We start from the raw sequence: 19665 nt of genomic DNA, 5'->3' as shown, positions 1-19665 counted from the left end.
GAGAGGATCTGCAGAGAAGAATGGGAGAAACTCCCCAAATACAGGTGTACCAAGCTTGTAGCGTCATACCCAAGAAGACTCAATGCAGTAATCGCTGCCAAAGGTGCTTCAACAAAGTACTGAGTAAAAGGTCTGAAATTCTTATGTAAACGTGATATTTAAGTTTTTAAGTTTGAATACATTTGCAAACATTTCTAAAAACCTGTTTTTGCTTTGTCATTATGGGGTATTGTGTGTAGATTGATAACGGGGAAAAAAACAATTTAATCCATTTTAGAATAAGGTTGTAATGTAACAAAATGTGGAATAAGGCAAGGGGTCTGAATACTTTCCGAATGCAATGTATACTGCCTGGTTAAAGAACAGATACCTAGGCTACGAAGTGTGACTCGACGAAAATGTATGTCCTCACTACACTTCTGGATAAGAGCTTCTGCTAAATGACTAAAATGTCAAATGTAGATGTGAAAGGACTGTATTGTATATTTTATAGCTGGTTTTATGTCTTCATCATGTGTAATGCCCCCTGTTGTATTAATCTATCCATGTCCTTTTCTTTTTGCTACAGGATGGAGTCCACGGAGAAATGTGAAGTGGTGATACAGCATTTCAATGGGAAATACCTGAAAACCCCACCAGGCATTCCAGGTAAGAAGACTTCCCTCTCTGCTTAAACATTCCTCTCACATCCTCCCCCCTGAAAATCACTCGTTTTCACAGAGAAACCCACTCTCCCTACCTCCGAAACCCTCCGTCCCCATTCAGTTATGTTAATTTCAGCTTTCCACTCCTTGATAGATTGTGTACAATTGCACTTCCGACACGCGACGCGGAGCGTTGTCGCTAGCTCTCTTGCTAGTACTCTCCTCCCATTCAAAAAGGGCTGGCTATCGCCGACTGTCTGACTCAGGAGCTTCTAGGGAAGCCGAAGCGCTCTTAATATTCACACTGCGGGCCTCTGCTGCTCCGAAATCTACTTAAGAGCTGCCTTTCCTGCAGCCAACCTGCCAACGGGACCCAGAGAGAGGGAGTGAGAGAGAGAAAGGAGAGGGAATACAAGAGTGGGTTGCCTCAGCAGTTTTCAGGCCAGGTGCAGTGGTGCACTAAGACCCCTGTTCATTTCAAAAGGGAGCTGAGTGCAAGAGGGTTTCCACGGGGACACAGCATGGACTGCCCTTAGAATATAGTCCCTTACAGTACTGTCCCCATTTTTTTAATTGCTCGTAATCCACTGAGCCCACTGCATAGGCTATCCCACTAGCCATTAAAGGCATGGGCGTATATTGGGCTGGGATGTATTGGGAAACCTTTAAAGTGATAGTATCACACTGACCTTCCCCTTTAAGTGTCCCCTCCCAGGTGCTTGGGGGGAAAATGTTATGGTTTATAGATTCTAAGGAAAAGTGCCAACGGACAAGATTTTCAGCGATCAGCTGGAAATCAGTCTTTGTATGTCATAAAACGTAACCAAATTGAAATTGTCATAATCTGAAGTGTTCGGTTAAGTTGCTGGTCTCCTCTTGCACAGTGACGTTTGATTACAACGTCTAATTTTGTTATTGTTGTTGATAAGAGCTAATTTCCCTTGGACACTGGTGCTATTGATAGACTGATTCGTCCAGTCACTGTTGTGTTTACCTTGTTAGCTACAGTATGGGGTGGCAGGTAGCCTAGTGGTTAGAGCGTTGGGCCAGTAACCGGAAGGTTGCTGGATCAAATCCCCGAGCTGACAAGGTAAAAATCTGTCGTTCTACCCCTGAGCAAAGCACTGTTCCCTGGGCGCCGAAGACGTGGATGTCGATTAAGGCAGCCCCCCCCCCCCCCCCCCACACCTCTCTGATTCAGAGGGGTTGGGTTAAATGCAGAAGACACATTTCAGTTGAATACATTCAGTTGGACAACTGACTAGGTATCCCCCTTTCCCTATAGTCTGTGCCTCTCTGTGTATAGAGATTGAAATGTACTGTCTTTTTCTATCAAAACCTTGTCCATGTTGACACTGTCTGCCAAACGGAGATCCCTCAACAACATGCTTCTAAACATCAAACTCAAATGTTCAGGCTGCAGGTCCCCAGAGAGCAGAGCTCAGAGCGCCTGGCCTCTTTTGTGAGGCAAAGTAGATTCTCCTCCTCAGGCCTGTGAAGGCCACAGCACTAGCGTAGCATTAGCATAGCGTAGCATGGTGTTGTGTTCTGTGAGGCCCACAGCATAGCGTAGCCTAGCGGTTTTTTGAAGGCCACAGCACTAGCATAGCCTAGCGATAGCGTAGCCTAGCGTTAGCTTAGTGTAGCGTGTTGTGAAGGCCACAGTGTAAGTTTTTGTAACTGTTGTGTCGTGGTGCTGCTCGTATTTCCCCTGAGCCTGTTGCTATTCAGGGCAGCCACTGCATCAATCCTGTTCTGACAGCTCAGGGGCTCCCCCCGGTGCCCCTCAACACATGCTCAGCATGCTAGCCTAGTGTATGTGTGTGTGTGTGTGCGTGTGTGTGTCAGACGGACGTGACTAGCCTTCTCACACTGTACCCAAGACAGGCACTCACACACGCACGCACTCGCCCACACATGCGTGTACACACACACACACACACACACACACACACACACACACACACACACACACACACACACACACAAAACCCCTCATCCTGACCTGAATGTGCAGTGTCAGCATCTACATAATGCTAATGACCTCCTTTTTCTTTCATATCACCATTTAACACAACCCAGAAACACAAGGTACACAGTCCTCTCTCAATGTCCTCAGCTTGCTAGAGTTCCCTCTGGCCGACATTTTGACAAGCCTCTGAATTGCCTGCTTGGCCACTCCATCATATTTAGTCAGATAGAGAGATGGGGCACGGGCACCGCCACCAGTTATGGCTTTTCTACTCAGGTGTGAGAGGATATAGAATTGTCACCCTGTGTCCCATAGGAGGAAGTAAATATCTGGAAGTCAGCTACAGATCATCAGTTAATGTCAAGGGGCCATAGGGAAATAAGCAGGTTGCCACATGGGCAGGAAGTCCGTGATTCCAAGATAAGGCAAGTACAGAACTGGAGATGTGTGGTGCAGACGCAGGGAATGACATTGCACATATGAAATGCAGAAGGAGGTCATATACTGTACATTAAGTTGTACAGTTACCATATAGGAAAACAAAGCAAATGTTACCTAACTACACAGTAACTACACTAGTTACTAAGTGACGTTAGCTCGTTTCATTTCAATTCAATAAGGTGATACTAAACTTTTACCATACTGATGAATTTATTTTCCTGTGTTGCTAAAGCCTGTGTGTGAGATGAGATGTGGATTGGAGCAGTCAGCTCTCCCCTTGTTTGATCAACATGATCAATCGCTCCGAATGGGGACCACAGCTGTTTAGGTATTCTGTGCAATGCGGCAGTCAACGCTCCCGTTCAACTCAACTCAAAACGCACGCACGCACACACACGCACACACACACACCCTCACACATGCTCGCAGGAGAGCTAGTTTGAAGGATAGTTTATGAAAACAACACCCTTGTTTTTCAGTTTCTGTTTAGTGTAAACAAAAGTATGTTTTTTTGAAATGTAGCTAAAGTTGTAGAACATAGTGAGAGTGAGACCCAATATGCAGTTGAAGTCGGAAGTTTACATACACTGAGGTTGGAGTCATTAAAACTCGTTTTTCAACCACTCCACAAATTTCTTGTTAACAAACTATAGTTTTGGCAAGTCAGTTAGGACATCTACTTTGTGCATGACACAAGTAATTTTTCCAACAATTGTTTACAGACAGATTATTTCACTTATAATTCACTGTATCACAATTCCAGTGGGTCAGAAGTTTACATACACTAAGTTGACTGTGCCTTTAAAAAGCTTGGAAAATTCCAGAAAATGATGTCATGGCTTTAGAAGCTTCTGATAGGCTAATTGACATCATTTGAGTCAATTGGAGGTGTACATTCAAACTCAGTGCCTCCTTGCTTGACATCATGAAAAAAATCAAAAGAAATCAGCCAAGAACTCAGAATTTTTTTTGACGGTACCATGTTCATCTGTACAAACAATAGTACGCAAGTATAAACACCATGGGACCATGCAACCGTCATACCGCTCAGGAAGGAGATGCGTTCTGTCTCCTAGAGATGAACGTACTTTGGTGTGAAAAGTGCAAATCAATCCCAGAACAACAGCAAAGGACCTTGTGAAGATGATGGAGGAAACAGGTACAAAAGTATTTATATCCACAGTAAAACGAGTCCTCTATCGACATAACCTGAAAGGCCGCTCAGCAAGGAAGAAGCCACTGCTCCAAAACCGCCATAAAAAAGCCAGACTATGGTTTGCAACTGCACATGGGGACAAAGATTGTACTTTTTGGAGAAATGTCCTCTGGTCTGATGAAACAAAAAAATAACTGTTTGGCCATAATGACTATTGTTATGTTTGGAGGAAAAAGGGGGAGGCTTACAAGCTGAAGAACTCCATCCCAAACGTGAAGCATGGGGGTGGCAGCATCATGTTGAGGGGATGCTTTGCTGCAGGTGGGCCTGGTGCACTTCACAAAATAGATGAGGGAAGAAAATTATGAGGATATATTGAAGCAACATCTCAAGACATCAGTCAGGAAGTAAACATTTCCAAATTGACAATGACCCCAAGCATAAGTTGTGGCAAAATAGCTTAAGGACAACAAAGCCAAGGTATTGGAGTGGCCATCACAAAGCCCTGACCTCAATCACATAGAACATTTGTGGGCAGAACGGAAAAAAACGTGTGCGAGCAAGGAGGCCTACAAACCTGACTCAGTTACACCAGCTGTTTTAGGAGGAATGGGCCAAAATTCACCCAACTTCTTGTGGGAAGCTTGTGGAAGGCTACCTGAAACGTTTGACCTAAGTTAAACAATTTAAAGGCAATGTTACCAAATACTAATTGAGTGTATGTAAGCTTCTGACCCACTTGGAATGTGACGAAAGAAATAAAAGCTGAAATAAATCATTCTCTCTACTATTATTCTGACATTTCACATTCTTAAAATAAAGTGGTGATCCTAACTAATAAGACAGGGAATTTTTATGAGGATTGAATGTCAGGAATTGTGAAAAACTGAGTGAAAATGTATTTGGCTAAGGTGTATGTAAACTTCCCACTGGAACTGTAGATGCATTGTGATTTACGGGGGTGAACAAGAGCATTTGGAAAGTCAGAGGCAGAGCAGATGAAAATGATTTCATCCTCCTAGCGGTGCGAGCCTATCCGATTAGGTCCTTCTCATGCAATGCATTCAAACGGCTTATCATTGACACCCGTTTCAAAATGAAGATGCATTACACCTCGTTCCATCCTGGCAGGTGGACAGATCTCATACTGCTCATCTCGTGTCAGCAAGAAGAATGAACTGATTCGATTAAAAATACAATGCTACTTCAACCTATTGTTGCTCTTTGTTCTTGGAATTGGAGCGTCGTAGGGAACAGTCAAATGACAGCTTGCTTTGCTTGATCAGCACAGTGAGGGTGTTTCTAGATTTATTTTGGGAATAAAAGAAGAATAAGAAGTTGCTAAGACTGACATTGCTCGATGATAACTTCCGTAGTCACATGGATACAGACAAACCAAGATCAAGTCCAGACTGATTATAAATCTCGCTTTATCCCTTCATCCTTTATCTCCCTTTGTTCTTGTCTTTTCTGAGTGTAGAGCCAACATGGCTGCACGGTTGAAAGTCAGCTCCAATTGCCCAATAGAAGCTCTATAAATTATGGAAATCACATCAGGAAGTGGTGATGGTCCTGGGAGACAGAACCCAAACGGAAACATGCAAAATGTACTTGCCCTTTCCTGCTCCTCTTTCTCACAGTTCTTTTCCATCCCCTCTGTCTGTTTTCATTATTCCTCTGCAAACCACAGTGTCCTCCCAGGCTCTCTCTTGGATGTATCTCTCTATGTACAGTGAGGGGAAAAAAGTATTTGATCCCCTGCTGATTTTGTACGTTTGCCCACTGACAAAGAAATGATCAGTCTATAATTTTAATGGTAGGTTTATTTGAACAGTGAGAGACAGAATAACAACAAAAAAATCCAGAAAAACGCATGTCAAAAATTTTATAAATTGATTTGCATTTTAATGAGGGAAATAAGTATTTGACCCCCTCTCAATGAGAAAGATTTCTAGCTCCCAGGTGTCTTTTATACAGGTAACGAGCTGAGATTAGGAGCACACTCTTAAAGGGAGTGCTCCTAATCTCAGTTTGTTACCTGTATAAAAGACACCTGTCCACAGAAGCAATCAATCAATCAGATTCCAAACTCTCCACCATGGCCAAGACCAAAGAGCTCTCCAAGGATGTCAGGGACAAGATTGTAGACCTACACAAGGCTGGAATGGGCTACAAGATCATCGGCAAGCAGCTTGGTGAGAAGGTGACAACAGTTGGTGCGATTATTCGCAAATGGAAGAAACACAAAAGAACTGTCAATCTCCCTTGGCCTGGGGCTCCATGCAAGATCTCACCTCGTGGAGTTGCAATGATCATGAGAACGGTGAGGAATCAGCCCAGAACTACACAGGAGAATCTTGTCAATGATCTCAAGGCAGCTGAGACCATAGTCACCAAGAAAACAATTGGTAACACACTACGCCGTGAAGAATTGAAATGCTGCAGCACCCGCAAGGTCCCCCTGCTCAAGAAAGCACATATACATGCCCGTCTGAATTTTGCCAATGAACATCTGAATGATTCAGAGGACAACTGGGTGAAAGTGTTGTGGTCAGATGAGACCAAAATGGAGCTCTTTGGCATCAACTCAACTCGCCGTGTTTGGAGGAGGAGGAATGCTGCCTATGACCCCAAGAACACCATCCCCACCGTCAAACATGGAGGTGGAAACATTATGCTTTGGGGGTGTTTTTCTGCTAAGGGGACAGGACAACTTCACTGCATCAAAGGGACGATGGACAGGGCCATGTACCGTCAAATCTTGGGTGAGAACCTCCTTCCCTCAGCCAGGGCATTGAAAATGGGTCGTGGATGGGTATTCCAGCATGACAATGACCCAAAACACACGGCCAAGGCAACAAAGGAGTTGCTCAAGAAGAAGCACATTAAGGTCCTGGAGTGGCCTAGCCAGTCTCCAGACCTTAATCACATAGAAAATCTGTGGAGGGAGCTGAAGGTTCGAGTTGCCAAACGTCAGCCTCGAAACCTTAATGACTTGGAGAAGATCTGCAAAGAGGAGTGGGACAAAATCCCTCCTGAGATGTGTGCAAACCTGGTGGCCAACTACAAGAAACGTCTGACCTCTGTGATTGCCAACAAGGGCTTTACCACCAAGTACTAAGTCATGTTTTGCAGAGGGGTCAAATACTTATTTCCCTCATTAAAATGCAAATCATTTTATAACATTTTTTACATGCGTTTTTCTGGATTTTTTTGTTGTTATTCTGTCTCTCACTGTTCAAATAAACCTACCATTAAAATTATAGACTGATGATTTCTTTGTCAGTGGGCAAATGTACAAAATCAGCAGGGGATCAAATACTTTTTTCCCTCACTGTATCTTTTATTCCAAACAACTGACGACTAAAGCCGTGTTCCTCCCGACGACTGCAGGCAGCAGTGCTTTCCCATGCAACAGCAGTGCTTTCCCATGTTAAACATCTCCACATATGAATGTGGTTGCATTTGAAAAATCCTTTCCTACTCCCCAATTTTCTCTGATTTACTTCCCTTGTTCGTGAGGGATTCCGATGACACCCAGGCCTTTGGTTTGGTGAAGCCTCCATACCCACTCGCCCACCGCAGACCCACCAGATGCCAGAGAACCAGGGGCTACCCCTGGCAAGCCTCCCTCTCCTCCCTCTCCAAAAGCGCAACCGGGGCCAATAGACAGTCAGAATGTTGGCCCGATGTTGGCCAAACTACAAATCCCATCATTCTTAGCAGAACAATGGGGCCTGGCCCGCCGGGGCTGCAGGCAAAGCTCCCTCGCTAGCCGTCCGACCAGCCTCAGCCAAGGCGCTCTGATGCCAAGATATAGCAGAGACAGCGCACAGTATTAAACATCCCTCGCTGAATTCAGGGATGTCCCAAATCACTTGGTAAGTCATAAAAGCCCTTCTGAAACTGTCAGTCATACTTGAGTAATCCATGTTAATTTCTCAGATCCCTCCCACACTCCCCTGGCTAATAAGCGGCCTGTCTGATGTCCAATTTTCTCTTCTGGCGATAGATTGTACTTAACACGTTACAGAGCTGAGCAAGATGGAGGTTTGTGCTTCAGGATTGCAAAGCAGTGTCAGACAATCTAAGTGATGTACATAAGCACGTGTTTGATGTATGTGGGATGTAGGTTGACCTGGCATTGTTCTGCAATTAGTTTTTTAACGAAACTCAATTTTATTGTGTATTGTATATAATTTTTTATCATTATCCTTAGTTTTTTAACCAATATAAACTATATTTGTATGTTTCTCAGTCGTGATTGCATTATTTCACAGCAACACTATCATCATTTCTGATATGCAGAGCAATGGATAATAATTATCCTCCATGATCCTTTAAGAGTGTGGAAATACACTTTTGAGAAAGATATTGCATCTTAATGGAATCTGTTCCCGTAGGGTAAACCCTCTGGCTTGCTTGCATGTCTCACCATTAAACCAGAGAGACACAGGAAGTTATTAAAATCCCCAGTAAATCACAGATTCTCTACGAAGGATAAATTTCCCCCCCGACGTGCATTTTCTCATTAGACTCTTATCTCACCCACAGACAATCATCTGGATTTGCCACGCATTGTTTGTTTTGCCACTGAACTATATCAATCACCGTCACTGTGCGCATAGCTGACGGTGAGGAAATCTCTCTCTCTCTCTCTCTCTCTCTCTAGCTCTCTCTCTCTCTCTGAGACTGCAGCAAAGCAATGAAATGTATTCAGCGACTGCACTACGGCAATAATAATAGTCTTCAAAATTTGTTTAGAGGAGAGGGATGCTTTAGCTCTGAGGGGTTTTAGGCGTTTGTGGTAATGATGGACTTTGTTCTCCACTCATCCAAGTCTAATGTGGAGAGAGACGGAGGGAGAATAAAGAGCGATAGACAAAGAGGAAAGGAGGGAGGGGGAGGTAGAGAGAGAGAGTGAGAGAAAGAGAGAGGGTTGTACAGATCAAGATAGAAATAGAGGGCGAGAGACAGGGGACAGAAAAGGAGCATAATGTGAGAGAGAGAGAGACAACCCAGAGTTTAGAATCCTTCCAGCCGGCCCAAAGTTTAGGGGCCTTTTCTCTGCCTGTGGAGATCAAAGGATGACCTTGGTTGTGAGATGGTCTCCTGGACTTGACCATGCTCAACCCACCCCAGCTGTTCTCTGGATTGATCTCATTCGCCTCTCATCCTCTCTCATCCACCCTCCCCTCCTCACATTATAGACATTCCTTCTCATCATCCCTCCCTAGTCAGCTTGTTTTTGGATGCAGTTCTATGCACACAATATTATTGTTGGAGCCAAATGCTCGTTTCGGGATTTATGTGAAATTCACTGTTTTTGCCCCATTAGAAATTATAGCCAGTTTGTGTATAATAATTCTTTATTATAAGCAAAACTGAGAACCCTTCAGCTTATTTGGAATGATGGCAATATGGTTGCAAATGTTGGATAGGTGCAAACTGTAGTAACAGTATCAGCATACAGTTTAAGCATAATATTTCCTTATTTGGCTAGATTTGTGAGATACACATTAATCATGGAACACCACCGCTCTGGACATGAAGAATTATTCAAAAGTTTGAACCCAGGGACCTACTGTTACGGCTTGTTGACAATGAACCCTAATTATGTTGAGCTGCTCCATAGTTAGGTCACAGGACTCATAGCCCGGGGCCATGGCCTGTCTTACAGACTGAAGATTTGAGATTGCTGAGGAGGGTAGTATGGCCTTGGCATCTGTGATCATTTTGGTATTCTGGATACGTGCATTCCATGGCTCAGTACTCTACTCCCCTCCGCCTCCCACTAGCCATCCATTTTGTTAGGTCAGGGAGTTTGATGAAGAGCATTTGGTAAATGAAGTCGCTTTTTCTGAAACTTATATGTGTATAGGGTATAGTGCGTTGAAGATACGGTACTTAGCATTCACCCCCTCAACTGTAGAGCACCATCGTCGCACTATTTGAACAGACATATAGCCTAACTAATATGCCATTATATAGTGACAAATAAGAAATATCTCCATAAGTGACATATACACTAACACATTTTTCAACTTATGTTACGTTGAACTACAATGGTGAAATGTCACTATTTTGACGTATTCGAATGAGACCATGTTGGCTTAAAATGAGTATATATTGGGAAGTGGACAAATATAACTTGGCTGACACAGCTTGCTCCGCGCTGACCTTTAGGCTGCTTGTTTGTGTCTAATGTCTGTATGTCCCACATCCTGTGTGGTGGGAAAACTGGGCATCTGTTCCGGCTCCCAACCGAATGTCATTGTCACCGTCGTCCGCCACCCCAGTTTGTCCCAGGACACCTACGACAGAGAGATTAAACCTGACAGTGGCCCGAAATAGAGCTGGTCTGCCATTAGAGCTGGAAATGGGGGGTGTGGGAACACACAGAGGTCACGCTTACAGGTATTTTTGGAAATGCTACTGGACCTCTCACACACACACACACACACACACACACACACACACACACACACACACAGGACCTCCGATGGACAAACAGACACACGCACACACTGGACCTTGGATGGTCATTCATCCTGATCCAACAGCGGTCATCTTCTATGTCCCCCTTTTCCCCTAGACTTCCTTTGGTAACAGCATGGCAATGTTTCTCCTTTCTCACATGGGTCTTTGGCAAGTCTATTTATTTTAGTGCCTGCTGGCTGGCATTTATGAGATGAAGGACAGTGGAAACTAGGCTTGGGCAGTATACCGTATATACCGTATACCGGGGTATTTGGAAATAACCACGGGATGGTTTTTCAGTACCGTTGAAACTATTTCCTTGAAGTATAATATTTCAAATCAAATGTAATTTTATTTGTCACGTGCTGAATACAACAGGTGTAGACCTGACCGTGAAATGCTTACTTACAAGAACTTAACCAGCAATGCAGTTCCAAGAAAAATATTTATTAAATAAACTGAAGTAAAAAATAAAAAGTAACAATAAAATTACATAACAATAACGAGGGTATATATATGGATGGTATATAGGTCCTGGATGGCAGGAAGCTTGTGATGTATTGGGCCGTACACACTACCCACTGTAGCACCCTACGTCGAGCAGTTGCCATACCAGGCGGTGATGCAACCGGTCAGAATGCTCTCAATGGTGCAGCTGTAGAACTTTTGAGGATCTGGGGACCCATGCCAAATCTTTTCAGTCTCCTGAGGGGGAAAAGGTGTTGTTGTGCCCTCCTCACAAGTGTCTTGGTGTGTTTAGACCCTGATAGTTCATTGGTGATGTGGACACCAAGGAACTTGAAAGCCTCGACACGAATCGACGGGGCTGTAATGGGGGCCTGTTCGGCCCTCCTTTTCCTGTAGTCCACAATCATCTCCTTTGTCTTGCTCACATTGAGGGAGAGGTTGTTGTCCTGGCACCACCCTGCCAGGTCTCTGACCTCCTCACTATAGGCTGTTTCATCGTTGTCGGTGATCAGGACTACCACTGTTGTGTTGTCAGCAAACTTAATGATGGTGTTGGAGTTGTGCTTGCCCACGCAGTTGTGGGTGAACAGGGAGTACAGGAGAGGACTAAGCACACACCCCTGAGGGGCCCCACTGTTGAGGATCAGCTTAGCAGATGTGTTGTTGCCTACCCTCACCACCTGGTGGCAGCACGTCAGGATGTCCAGGATCCAGTTGCAGAGGGAGGTGTTTAGTCCCAGGGTCCTTAGCTTAGTGATGAGCTTTGTGGGCCCTATGGTGTTGAATGCTGAGCTGTAGTCAATGAACAACATTCTCACATAGGTGTTCCTTTTGTCTTGGTAGGAAGGGGCAGTGTGGAGTGCAATGGAGATTGCGTCATCTGTGGATATGTTGGGGCGGTATGCGAATTGGAGTGGGTCTAGGGTTTCCGGGATGATGGTGTTGATGTGAGCCATGACCAGCCTTTCAAAGCACTTCGCGGCTAACAACGTGAATGCTACGGGGCGGTAGTCATTTAGGCAGGTTACCTTCGCATTCTTGGGCACAGGGACTATGGTGGTCTGCTTGAAACATGTGGGTGTTACAGACTCAGTAAAGGAGAGATTGCCAATGTCAGTGAAGACACTTGCCAGTTGGTCCGCGCATGCTCTGAGTACATGCACTGGTAATCCGTCTGGCCCCACGTCCTTGTGAATGTTGATCTGTTTAAAAGTCTTGCTCACATCGGCTATGGAGAGTGTGATCGCATAGTCATCCAGAACAGTTGGTGCCTGCATTAAAGTCCCCGACCACTAGGAGCGCCACTTCTGGATGAATATGTTCTTGTTTTCTTATGGCCTTATACAGCTCGTTGAGTGTGGTCTTAGTGCCAGCATCGGTTTGTGGTGGTAAATAGACAGCTACAAATAATATAGATGAGAACTCTCTTGGTCGATAGTGTGGTCCCCAGTTTATCATGAGGTACTCTAAGTCAGGCGAGCAAAACCTTGACTTCTTTAATATTAGACATCGCGCACCAGCCGTTATTAACAAATAGACACACACCCAGCCCCTCGTCTTACCAGACGTAGCTACTCTTTCCTGCCAATGCACAGAAACCCCAGCCAGCTCTATATTATCCGTGTCGTCGTTCAGCCACAACTCGGTGAAGATTAAGATATTAAGATTAAGATATAAGGTATAATAATCTGGATATTGCCCAAGCCTAGTGGAAATATATCTGCATCAGACCTCATCTTATCCCTCACTTTCTCTGGCTCTTTGTTTTACTACCTTTTCTCTTACATCTCTTTGTCTCGCTCTTTCCTACACACAAACACACACACAGACAGATCCACAGACATAGACACACACACACACAATATATTTTTTATTCTTTATCTCTGTGTCGCTTGCTCACAAACACCCCCCCCCCCCCCCCCCCCCCCCCCATCTTAGGAGTCCATTGCTTTGATTACCTCCAGCCTGGACCTGAGATTGTCTCACGGAGAAAGGCTTGGCTGTGGACTGCAGTGGGACAGTAATTGCCAGAGCCTTCCTCTGTTCTGCAGTCAGTCAGTGCTCCGGCATTCCACGTCTGGTGGAAAATATGAAGCTGTGGTGTCTGGGGCCACCCTGCAGCTCTCCGCTCCGCCGCTCTCCTGGCTGTGGATCTCACACCCGCTGGGCACACTAGTAATAGGGGGAACACAACAGTAACTGCCCATGGAGACAGGCCAGGCACTTTAAGACACAGTGCTGTGCCTTGGGGAATCAGGGCTGAATCAGGCCTCTGAGAGACTCAAAGTGGCTTACATGCTTGTTTTAGTCTTATCTGATCGATTGAAAAGCAGAGCCATTGTATGTATTGCTTTCTTTACAACAGCGGACTGTGTATGTAAGTGGCTCACTGTAGGCTTATCGGCGTAGGTGGCTAATTGCCTATACACTGCCCTATTCATGGCTCTTGCTGAGTTGTAGAAATAGGAATAGTGGTTGTGGCGGAAGCTGTTCAGTATTACTGATAACAGTGATGTAGTTATGATGACAACACTACCTCATTTTTCCATTGAAATGACCTAGTCCCTACACATTTATGAATTACCTTAATAAGCAATTCATATCCGTCTTTCAGCCCCCGACATAATCTCGCCGCAAATGTACCCCCACGATACATTTTTTAGGATGTCTTATTTGTGGAAGGGCACTCGGCCTTCTGCTAGAGGGGGCATGTGGAAGTGTATCCAATTTCAGGCTGAAAAGCAAATGGCGTTGGAGATGAAGGATTATACAGCACATTTTTAAGTAGAGCGGCTGGCTAATGATTCTGTTGGCTCGCTGTGAACCCAGGGCTGCGTTTTCTCTCTAAGCTGCTAAAAGTTGCTGTTAATACCCGCGCTATCACCACTATCACCTCTCAATCTGAAGCTTTGCCAATGGTCCGGCATAAATGGGGGTCTGGGGGTCCTTATAAAGGAATTATATTTTTATGTGGTTGAAATTAGGACCTAGAAAGATAAGTACATTATCAGTGTTTTCCTACAGCTGGGCGTTTGATTGGAGGATGCACAACCATTGCAGTTACATTGAAATGCCTTTTTAAGATGCTTTAAAAATACTTTTGGCATACAGTAGTATAAAGTATAAAGTATGTACTAAAATGTGAATACTTTCTCAGGATCAACAGCTTCTTAAAGCCTTAATTAGGCTATATTACATTATGTAGGTTATAACCGTGGTAAAGCTGCTATTGGCCACCCTGTTTTAGCATCTTATAACCACAACATTAACTGATGAGGTCCCGGTCACCCAAAGTTTCCATATTGAGGTTTGGCTGTGCAATTTACATTTGAAATGTAAATCATACACAGTCCTCCTAATCTGTGTAGAACAGGCAGATGTGTTGCCTCAAACTGTGAGCAACTCTGGCATCCCTATGTTACCTTTTCTTTACTCACTCGGTGGCAGACATTTCAAAAGTATGTTTCATGCCATTTAGCCATCTGCTCTGTTCAACCGCAACACTCTTCCCCGCACATAAACACACACGCGGTTAACACACACTCACAAAGTCATTTTGAAGTGTGGTAATTGCTTTTAGAACGACAAAAAAAAGGAATAGAATAATTATTCTGAGCCTGATCGTCAAACAAAGATCAAAAATAAGGAGAGGGATCAAGTTAACTCGTCCAATAGGCTCATTTGGGAGAAAAAAACAACACAGGGACTTGGTAGAGACACACAGGATCCAGGGAGTGACGGGAAGAGGGTCCAAATCCCCCCTTCTCGCTAGTCGCCATTACAAACAGGCAGGATTAGGCAACTGGACCCCGCTGTGGCTCTGAATGGATCAAAGGGGAAGAGAAGAAGGGCCCTCTCCAGTATTATCTAAATAACAGGCCCAGGAATTCAATAAGCATTCGCTTCCTTCATCATCGCTCCCAATTAAGCTGCAGCATGTGGCAGACTGGTTGTTGTCGGCGACGGTCGCCGTACCGACTCTCCTGCCCGCTACCTTTGTGTTCAGCATAGTAGTTCTAGTTGTCAAAATGTTGTGGGGCGTTAGTTGCCTGTCACACACACAGAGACACATTTTTTTATCAATGTATTCCCATTGCAAATCTAATTTGAATTCTTCTGTCTCCCCCCACTCATTTCATCTGCCCTTGGACTCGCTGCCTCTGTATGCCCAACTAGGTCCTCCTCTCACATTGAGCAGAGGAGCCTCTGTCCGTCACCGCATTGTTAGTGAGGCACGGCTGTATCGATATCTAGACTGTTTCCCCTTGGGTCGGAGCATGGAGGGAGAGAAAAGCTTCTCTCCACCATCGATCTGGGCCCATTAACGGAGGATGAGAAAAACAAGTGCTTTCATCACGTCTGAGACGTTTAGGCAAGGGCTTACTCAAAGTTTTTCTCGTCAGGGCAGCCATTCTGCTGTAGTTCTGTTCATCCCCCCCTGCCTTTTCCTCTGGGATTCACAGAATGCACACCAGACACGGCCACACACAGACACAATATATATATTTCAAGTGTTTCAAGGGAGTGATGCAGTTGGCTTATGAGCATTGGTCTACCGCGATGGGGAGTTTCTGCCACCAGCCTAGGCTACAGAAAAACAATGGGACGTCACATTGAGAGAGAGATGAGAGCCAGAGAGATTGTGTGTGTGTGTGGGGGGGATGATGTATGAGCCTGAGAAAGCAAGATATGGCAAAAAGTGTGTAGCCTATGAGAGATGCGGCGAGAGAGAGAATGTGCGAGAGAAAAAAGCTGGAGTGAGAGAGAGAGAGAGCAAGAGAGAGGGAGAGCAGTGCACCTGCTGCTGCTTCTATAAACCAGTGGAAAGCTCTTGTCAACAGAGCCTTAATTACAGCCGAGGACACTGTCCCGTTCACACAGTAGAGTACCTACTGGTCCCAGGCCTCCCCCTCCACCACCGGACACCTCAACCAGCCACTCCTCAAGGCCTGTATTCACAAAGGGAGGAATTCTGACCTAAGTTAAGCGTGCGTAAATGGAATGTAATTCCCTTTTTATGCACTTTTCTCATGTGGCAGTATTGTTAGAGAAGGGTAAAGATCGAGGTCCAGGCAGGTATTACACATCCGATATAAAAATAGTAGGAGAGTGTGAGTACTGCTACCAGATACACACATATCAGCAGAAGAGACTGCCTGGAGTGTAGCCTTTTTGCCAGATAGCCAGTGGAGAGAAAGGATGAGACACACCATATTCAATGCATTCGGAAAGTATTCAGACCCCCTTACCTTTTTTCAAATTTTGTTACGTTACAGCCTTATTCTAAAATGGATTAAATAAAAAAAAAAATCCTCATCAATCTACACACAATACCCCATAATGAAATACATGAAAAAAAATTTTTATAACTGAAATATCTTATTACATAAGTATTCAAACCCTTTGCTATGAGACTTGAAATTGAGCTCAGGTGCATCCTGTTTCCAATGATCGCATCCTGTTTCCATTGATCATCCTTGAGATGTTTCTACAACTTCATTGGAGTCCACCTGTGGTAAATTCAATTGATTGGACATGATTATGAAAGGCGCACACCTGTCTATACAAGGTTCCACAGTTTACAGTGCATGTCAGAGCAAAAACCAAGCCATGAGGTCGAAGGATTAGTCCATAGAGTTCAGAGACAGGATTGTGTCGAGGCACAGATCTGGGGAAGGGTACCGAAACATTTCTGCAGCATTGAAGGTCCCCAAAAACACAGTGTTCTTCATCATTCTTAAATGGAAGAAGTTTGGAACCACCAAGGCTCTTCCTTGAGCTGGCCGCCCGGCCAAACTGAGCAATCAGTGGAGAAGGGCCTTGGTCAGAGAGGTGACCAAGTGAAGCCGATGGTCACTCTGACAGAGCATCACAGTTCCTCTGTAGAGATAGGAGAACCTTCCAGAAGGACAACCATCTCTGCAGCACTCAACCAATCAGGCCTTTATGGTAGAGTGGTCAGATGGAAGCCACTCCTCAAGAAAAGGCACATGACAGCCCCCTTGGAGTTTGCCAAAAGCCACCTAAAAGACTGAGAAAGAAGATTCTCTGGTCTGATGAAACAAAGATTGAACTCTTTGGCCTGAATGCCAAGCGTCACGTCTGGAGGAAACCAGGCACCGCTCATCACCTGGCCAATATCATCCCTATTGGTGGTGGCAGCATCATGCTGTGGGGATGTTTTTCAGGGGCAGAGACTAGGAAACTAGTCAGGATCGAGGGAAAGATGAATGGAACAAAGGACAGAGAGATCATTGATGAAAACATGGTCCAGAGCGCTCAGGACCTCAGACTAGGGTGAAGGTTCACCTTACAACAGGACAATGACCCTAAGCACACAGCCAAGACAGCACAGGAGTGGCTTCGGGACAAGTCTCAATGTCATTTAGTGGCCCAGCCAGAGCCCAGACTTGAACCTGTTCAAACATCTCTGGAGAGACCTGAAAATAGCTGTGCAGTGACGCTCCCCATCCAACCTGACAGAGCTTGAGAGGATCTGCAGAGAAGAATGGAAGAAACTCCCCGAATACAGGTGTGCCAAGCTTGTTGCGTCTTACCCAAGAAGACTCTAGGCTGTCATCGCTGCCAAAGGTGCTTCAACAAAGTATAGAGTAAAGGGTTTGAATACTTACAGTATGTAAATGTTATATTTCATTTTTACATTTTATTTTTACTTTTGAAAAAAAATTATGTTTTTGCTTTGTCATTATGTGGTATTGAGGGGGAAAAAATTATTGAATCCATTTTAGAATAAGGCTGTAATGTAACAAAAATGTGGAAACAGTCAAGGGGTCTGAATACTTTCCGAATGCACTGTAACCATGTCACAGCACAGGGATATCCCAACCAATACTACTTCATACAATAATAATGATTACAACAACTCAGAGGCAATTTCAAAGAGGCACCAGACAATAAAGAACCCAGTTATCATTAGCTGATTTCAAAATATCTGTATTCCTTACTGTCACGGCTGTGATAAGTAGCAGACCAAGATGCAGCGTTTGTGTTCCACATATTTATTATATTTGTGAAACGTAATGCAAATACAGAAAACTTGAAATACCAAAAAACAACAAACCGTGACGCAGAGAGGGGAAAAAACACACTACTCAAAGGATATCACCCACAAATAAGATGAAGAAACACCCCTACTAAATATGAACTCCAATTAGAGGCAACGAGGACCAGCTGCCTCCAATTGGAGGTCAACCCAATAAACCACACCATAGAAATAGACAAACTAGAACTACAACATAGAAATAGAAAACATAGAACACAAAAACACATCAACACCCCCGTCACGCCCTGACCACTCTACCATAGAAAATAACAACTTATTATGGTCAGGACGTGACACTTACACAGAGTGAAAAGGGACTTGGGTACATTAATGTGTGCGTGTGTGGTTAAAAAACAAAAAAAAAAGGCTTTTAAATGTCCCCAAAGTGTCTGAGGCCAATACACAATATATCAATCATCCATACAGTTCCGAAAAGAGAATACAAAATAATACGCAATATACTCAAAACGCACACTCCCTTTAACAAAAAATGTCAATAGCATTGAATTTACAGTTCCCAACCGCACTGAACACAAAAAAGTTAGCTCCAATTTAAAGCACTGGAGTGAGAGTGGGAGTGAGAGAGGGAACGGGAGTGAGAGAGAGATAGAGAGCCAACAGAGGGTCCATCCGATACACTAGTTGGTTTGTTGGTTGAAGCTTTGCAACAATGTTGGCAGTAATCCAGTAAATCAACGGCAAGAGCAGTCCCCACAGGTTCCAAACACGAAGTAGAGGGGTAACACTTGACTTAAAACATTACAAACTAATCACGACGAAAACAAACATGACTTCAGCAAAGAGTTGCACACGCCGTCAAAACTGCCAACCAAGAGCTCTCACACGGAGACGGAAGTGCCATATTTACTTCTTCCTTCCTGACAACTGGTGCGCTCTTTTTGGCAGCGCATGGTGAAGGCTCCGTGAAGGATTTCACCACACTCCTCCCCCCCATGAAAAAACAAAGCCTGTAGAAACAGAGCGGATGCAGGCTTTGAAAGGTTAGGACCAAACCAGGGAAGTCCTCATCAGGGTCCTCCAAGAAGAGGTCCTGCAGACATTGCATTTGCCTACAATCCAGCTCTTCTGCCATAGGGTACCAGGGCATGCACTGTCCTGCCTCCAAAGAGACCAAGTAGTTCACCGGGCCCAACTGCTGCGCCACACGGTAAGGATCTTGCCATTACCATCTGAGGATGGTAGGCCATGGTCAGCTTATAGAGCTCTTTGTAGATTTCTGTGGACCTCGGTCAGAGAGAATTTGGTATGGAATCCCGAATCGTGTAAAGATCTCACTTTGCAGAATTGGAGAAGTGGCGGATGCAGTGGCTTTGCGGATTGGAAATAACCCCATGCAGTGTGTGTAGTGGTCCACTACCACCAATAACAATTCATTCTGTGTCCCCTAGTGGGAGGACAAGGCCCCATGAGGTCAATTCAC

General features: G+C 44.6%; 1 protein-coding gene across 2 annotated transcripts in view; it reads left to right on the top strand.

The window, feature by feature from the left end:
- LOC115176039 (RNA-binding motif, single-stranded-interacting protein 3) overlaps nucleotides 1–19665 on the top strand; it is a 229070-nt gene that overhangs the window by 139180 nt on the left and 70225 nt on the right. For both annotated transcript variants that reach the window (XM_029735777.1, XM_029735776.1), the window contains exon 6: nucleotides 569–648. In XM_029735777.1, the coding sequence (XP_029591637.1) occupies nucleotides 569–648 (80 nt within the window). The remainder of the gene's footprint in view (nucleotides 1–568; nucleotides 649–19665) is intronic.

This window comes from Salmo trutta, chromosome 36 (genome assembly GCF_901001165.1).
Source record: "Salmo trutta chromosome 36, fSalTru1.1, whole genome shotgun sequence".
NCBI lineage: Eukaryota > Metazoa > Chordata > Actinopteri > Salmoniformes > Salmonidae > Salmo > Salmo trutta.
Note: the sequence above shows the minus strand (reverse complement) of the source record. Positions and strands in the feature narration are given on the sequence as shown.